Source organism: Saccostrea echinata, unplaced genomic scaffold, assembly GCF_033153115.1.
Source record: "Saccostrea echinata isolate AGI-Se365-2 ecotype Australia unplaced genomic scaffold, CSIRO_AGI_Sech_v1 ptg000036l, whole genome shotgun sequence".
Classification (NCBI taxonomy): Eukaryota; Metazoa; Mollusca; class Bivalvia; order Ostreida; family Ostreidae; genus Saccostrea; species Saccostrea echinata.
The window spans coordinates 9,787,707-9,794,015 of record NW_026889785.1 but is presented as its reverse complement, the minus strand read 5'-3'; the positions used below and the strand labels follow the sequence as shown (position 1 = coordinate 9,794,015).

General features: G+C 43.4%; 2 protein-coding genes across 2 annotated transcripts; both read right to left on the bottom strand.

Moving 5' to 3' along the window:
• Nucleotides 1-293: 293 nt before the first annotated feature.
• On the bottom strand, nucleotides 294-1,976 carry LOC133200012 (uncharacterized). Its single transcript, XM_061335784.1, has one exon. It carries the CDS (start codon nucleotides 1,974-1,976, stop codon nucleotides 294-296), a length of 1,683 nt encoding a protein of 560 aa, XP_061191768.1.
• A 761-nt stretch (nucleotides 1,977-2,737) lies between these two features.
• On the bottom strand, nucleotides 2,738-4,759 carry LOC133200011 (uncharacterized). The gene has a single exon (XM_061335783.1). It carries the CDS (start codon nucleotides 4,757-4,759, stop codon nucleotides 2,738-2,740), a length of 2,022 nt encoding a protein of 673 aa, XP_061191767.1.
• Between the last annotated feature and the right edge of the window lie 1,550 nt (nucleotides 4,760-6,309).

Genomic DNA, 6,309 nt, shown 5'->3' with positions numbered 1-6,309 from the left:
CGTATCTTTACATATTTGATAACTAAACAGTATTACACATTTTGCACATAAAACTTACTCTTTGGACTCTTTAACAACAACGAAACAAGTGGTAAATTTGTCGTTGACAAAATGCGGGATCTTCCCGGATGTACACAAACATAATCTGAAACACTATAAAATCTGAACCGGAACGTATAATATCCGTAACACCACACTCCCCTTCTGATTTCTATGGGAAATCACTTTTTGTGTTTACATTACTGAAAATAATAGATCTAAAGAATAAATGTACAACATGGTACATCAAATCATTACGAAAACACAAGGGGCACAAGTTTATGGATGGGTCTTACATATACTGACACAGTGTCCCCTTTAACGACACGAACTTCGACTTCTCGTACACGTCCATCAACTGAAGTGAAAGTTTTGGTCACAAGAGCCAACGGCCACTGATTCCTTAGATTTTCAGCCTCCTTCAACATGAGAACATCTCCTTCTTTCAAACTACGTTCATCAGAAGTCCACTTGCGTCGAGTCTGAAGAACAGACAGATACTCTCGTTCCCATTTACGCCAAAATTCAGCTGCAAGAGCTTGTACGTAACGCCACTGAGACTTATATAACTCTTTGGGATCTATTGTGGGTAATGATTCGGGTAAGTGTCCTGTCTTTTGAGTGAGTATCATCGCAGGTGTAAGGACAGATGGGTCGCTGGCATCCTCTGATATTTCGGTGAGTGGTCGTGAGTTCACTATGGCGCAGACTTCTGAAAGAAATGTAGACAAGGTTTCATGGGTTAAACCTTTCATTCCATCTCGCAGAAGGATACCATCTAAAATTGTGCGAGTTACACCGACCATTCGCTCCCACACTCCACCAAAGTGGGAAGCATGTGGAGGGTTAAAGAGCCAGGAACAATCCTTGTCTTGAAGGAATTTCTGCACTGTGGGCTTCTCAACGAATTGGTGCACCATCTGTAATTCATTTACAGCGCCAACAAAGTTGGTCCCTCTGTCTGAGCGGAATTGACGGACAGGTCCTCGTACGGAAAGGAAACGCCTTAATGCGTTAATAAAGGAGGAAGTACTCAATTCCTCTACAAGCTCGATGTGGATTCCCCTGGAGACCAAACAAGTGAACAGAACTGCCCACCTCTTACTTGTGGCTACTCCTCCTCGCGTACGTCGAGTTGTGACATCCCAAGGTCCAAATGTGTCGACGCCGACGAATGTGAATGGGGGTCCTTGAGTCAATCGATCTACTGGAAGGTTAGCCATCTTTTGATTGCAGAATGATCCTCGTAACCTGCGACATGTAATACACCGATGGATCTCTGATGCTATGAGACGCTTGGCTCCTATTATACAGAATCCTAATGACCGTATCTTGTCTTCTGTTATCCGACGTCCTTGATGGAACACACTGTCATGGAAGTGTCTTATCAACAGTGTTGCTACATGAGATTTCTTTGGTATGATTATAGGATGCACATCAAAGCTGACAAACTTCTGAGCTATGCCAATCCTACCACCAACACGCAATAAACCGTTTGAATCTAAGAATGGTGCCGAAGCAATAATGCTGCTATTCTTAGGAATGGGCTTTCCCTTGTTGAGACTTTCTATCTCTACTCTGAACTCAGACTTTTGTACCTCTTTCAGGATAAACATCTCGGCTGCTTTTAGAGAGTTTAAATCCAAAGATTTGGGACAGTAATGCCATCGTCTGGTCGAATGCTCACATGGATTCTTTGTCACCAAGATATGCCTCAATATGGCAATACTGTGAACCAGTTTTGTCAACTGTAAGTACCTTTCAAGGCGAGATACCACCAAGTCACAAGAGTCACCCTCGACACTCGTCTTGTTGACTTCAACCATTGGTCTCACTTCCTTGTCATCATCCAAGATGAAAGCAAAGTTCTGGTGCTCTCCCACTAAAGTAGTGGAGAGGTTGTCTTCCCTTAGGAATGCTGGTCCTCGCAGCCACATACTTTGTGGGAGACTTTGGGCATCGAACGCTCGAGTGCCCAAGTCGGCTGGGTTTTGGTCTGTAGCTATGTGTCGCCATTGTTCAGGATCACTAAAAGATCGAATCCTACTCACCCTGTTTGCGACATACACATAAAAACGTCTTGCATCATTAGTGATGTAGCCAAGAGCGATCTGGCTCACTGTAGAACCAGAAATCATTCTTCTCTAGATCCATGTGTTCTTTAATGATCTCTGCGATTTCTGTCCCAAGTACGGCCGCACACAATTCCAGACGAGCAATGGTATGCCCATGTGCTGGGGCTACTTTTGCCTTTCCCATAAGGAAACCATCATCACTGTTATCACCATCCTTCCACACCTTCAAAAATGCTACAGCTGCTATCGCATCCTTAGAAGCGTAAGTAAAGATGTTCACTTCCTTGCGCAATGCTTCGATAACAGAAAACTTGCAGCACATCCTTGGGATACTGATGTCCTGGAGATGGCGGATAGAGCTGACCCAAGCTGACCATTTCGAGTGAAATGAATCATCGAGAGGATTATCCCAATCAACATTGCCAGAAGTTGTCAACATCTGCCGGAATAACATCTTCCCCTGTACAGTCACTGGTGATGCAAAACCAAGGGGGTCGAACAGACTATTGATGGTTGATAAAACTCCCCTGCGAGTGAAGGGCTTCCCGTCAGTAGATATCTTGAATGTGAAGACGTCAGCATTGATGTCCCATGACATACCGAGACTTCTCTGGACAAGTAAATCATCTCCACCAATATCTAAATCCTTCCAGGTCTTTGGCTAGATCATCCGCTGGAAACTTCAACAACACTGACTTAGAATTTGAGGAGATTTTGTGAAGTTTTAGTTGTCCCCCTTCTTTCAGAGCAAGCTGAGTTCTCTTCATCAGTTCTATGGCCATATCTTCACTTGGACAACTTAAGAGTCCATCATCTACGTAAAAGTCTTTCGATATGAAGTCAATCACATCAGGGTCAGAGTAAGCAACACAACGACGTAGTCCATATGTTGCGAAGGCTGGGGATGGGCGATTCAAAAAGACATGGACGGTCATTCGGTACTCCTTTAATGGCAGGTCTAAATTGTTTTCTGGATGCCATAAAAAGCGCAAGTAATCTCCGTGATCTAATTTCACCTTAAAATTGTGAAACATCTGTTCCACATCCCCTATTACTGCTACCTTCTCACGACGAAAGCGTAATAGAATGCCTTGAAGATTGTTCGTGATGTCTGGACTTTTCAGGAGGACATCATTGAGTGAAATGTTGTTGAACTTCGCAGACGAGTCAAACACCATTCGTATGGAATCTCTTTTTTGCGGATGATAAACACCGAACATGGGAAGGTACCATCGTACTTTCGTATCTGGAATAGGTGGTGCTTCCTCTGCATGTCCCTTCTCAAATATTTTGTCCATGAACTTTGACACGTGTTCTCTCTTGATAAGGTTCCGTTTCAAACTACGATCAAGCGACAGTGCTCGATTGATGGCTTGGGGTTTATTGTTTGGTAACAGCTGCCTTTGGGTCCGGAACGGAAGAGGCGCCTCCCAATAACCATCTGGGTTCCTTTGGAATTCTTTGTCTATAATGTCAAGAAAGGTAGTGTCCTCTATGGATGGAGCAATTTTCTCATCATGATCTGTTTTCAAGAAATCATCATCCTTAACCAAGAGCTTGTTATCACAAGGCTGAAACACTGAAGGACGGCCATTGCTCAACACATATGTTTTATGTACTGTCACTTTATCAGGCATGTGAACAGCGTCTAGACAAACAGGCCCGATAATTACCCAGCCTAGGGGAAGTTTTTGAGCATAGGGAACAGGATTTCCTGTCACATGTCTTTGGTCCTCAACAACATGAGCAGAAATGAGATCTCTTCCGATCAGTAGTTCAATCTCAGCACTCTCAATCAGCTCTGGAATGCTGTCTTTGATATCTGCAAGGTGGGAAAATTGTTCAGCTATACGAGGCGATGGTATTTCCTCCCTGTTGTTCGGTAAATCTGAGCATTCAATTAATGTGGGGAGATCAAAGGAACAACTGCCATCAATGGATTCAACAACGAGTCCCTGAGCCCTTCTTCCTGCTGACATAACTGAACCCGAACAAGACGTCAAAGTGTATTCATACTCAGGTCCATCCACATTGAATGCATCGAGGAGTGAGGGTGCTGCTAGGGAATGATTGCTTTGGTCATCCAACATAGCATAAACAATTCTGCACTGATTTACAGAGTCTTTAAGGTATATTTTCACTGGCAGGATTTTTGCACAAGACTTGCTTGTCCCCTTCACTGTCCCACATATTTTAGTGCAAGAAATTGTGACAGCTTCACGACTTTGCTCCCCTCCATGGTTTTCCTTTTCCCTGCTATCTCGACGACTAGGACTGTCGATATGAAGTGCTGTAGGATGAGAGGACTGGCTACACAAGCCACACTTTATCAAGGTTGCACAATTCTTAGCATAATGTTTGTCAGGCCCACAACACTTTAGGCAGATTCCATTGGCTATAATAAACTTCTTTCTTTCTTCCATAGTCTTAGACCTGAACTTGGTACATTCATTCAGTGAATGTCTTGTGTGATGATAAGGACATCGTACTATATTATCATTTTCACTATGTTTAGACACAGGGGTTGTTTCTGTTTTTCTAGTCCGAACCTCCGGAATGGCTGAGTTGTGACGGATGGTTCGCTGACGCTGCTGTACAGGCATCTTCTCTGTCTTCTCGTAATTGAAGCTAGGATTGTTCTTCATTTTAGCCAGGTCCTTTATAAACTTCAGAAAAAGGAGAATGGGGGAAAAACAACAGTTTCACGGTTCTTGAACTTTGTAGCTTCAACTGTCCATTTTTCTTGGAAGCTGGGGGGTAACTTTGAAACAAGTAAGTTGACCCCTGTTGGAGAGTCGAAGTATGCAAACAGATTTGCATAAAGAGCCTGACGTTTTACTGAGGCTATTTCATCAGCTAAGTCTGCGAGACTGTACAGTCTCTTCGGGTCAGTAATTGAAATCCTTGGAAATGATGAAATCTGGTTCTTACGATAGTTCTCAATCAGTTTTGGGGCACCATAACGTTCCTCCAGCCTCTCCCACACTAAAGTGAGTGCTCTTGTCGGATTTTCAGCATTGCATTTCCGAATTGTGGCTGCCTGCTTAGAGGAGTCCGATCCAAGATAGCGTACCAGCAGGTCCAATTCTTCCGAAGGGTAGTGCTCAGTTCCTCCATAACTGCTTTAAATGAATGCTTCCACATAAGATAGAAGCTCGGATTGTCATCAAACTTTGTGAGCCGCGACAAACTAAGGTCCTTTTTCAAAAGAAACTTTGCTAAATCTGCAATTGGTTCTTTATTACAGTACATGTGATTTGCAGTCATAGGAATGTTGTTTATGGCTTCACCAGGGGGTAAGCACTGATTGTCACTGTTCACAACAGGCACTAAAGTTTCGCTTTTAAATGGTGTAGCGTGTGGGTTCAAAGGCGATGAGGAGAATTCAGGTAGATCTGGTAATGAGCCTGAAATTTGTGTTGCATTTAAAGGCTGTCGGGTTCAGTGAAAACGAGTCGTGCAGGCTGAACATGCATAGATGGCGCAGGATTTGTTTCCCAGGAATGCTGAGTGGGTCCATGAATTGTCTGCTGATGCGGCACAAGGTATGACCCATGTTGCTGAACAGCTGATTGTCTCTTGGGTAACTATTAACATACCGTTGTGTCCTCGACATGGAGTCTTCTTCAGGAAGGTTGAAATCTACAGACGTCTGTTTCAAAGCAGTGACTTCAGCCTTTTTCGTTTCTATCTCCTCTTCTATCTTAATGGCCTTCAACTTTGTCTCAAGGTCTGCTCTCTGGCGGATGATGTTAGCTTCTTCCTCCAGAAATTTCTTCTTCACAACAGCTGCCCGTAGTTCTGCTTCCTTTCGTTCTAAATAGCTTACATTTGACTTCACTGAGTTCCTGTGTGAGTACCGACTCTGTGAAACAGAAGGTGGTGGGGGATTCAATAGTCTATTCTATTAGACACCATACTTGCTTTACAGAACACTGTTTTGCATATCAGGTTGTGTGAGGATTCTTCATCATCACTTTCATAACTCCTAACTGTTCTAAGATATTCAATAAACTTGAATGAAAGTTCTTTGTATGCCTTTTCACATGACTGTATTAAATCTCTAACAGATTTCAGAGAGCTTGGATCATCCTTGATCTGATCAACGTGAGCCGCACCTGCGTCCATATCATCCTTAATGTTGCGTAGCTCCGTCGTGAATTTGGTCACTCTACGTTCATATTCCTCCTGGGCT

What these genes read in the sequence shown, in the direction of transcription:
- LOC133200011 (XM_061335783.1), bottom strand. Translation starts at nt 4,759, where the DNA reads ATGAAGAACAATCCTAGCTTCAATTACGAGAAGACAGAGAAGATGCCT.
- LOC133200012 (XM_061335784.1), bottom strand. Translation starts at nt 1,976, where the DNA reads ATGTGGCTGCGAGGACCAGCATTCCTAAGGGAAGACAACCTCTCCACT.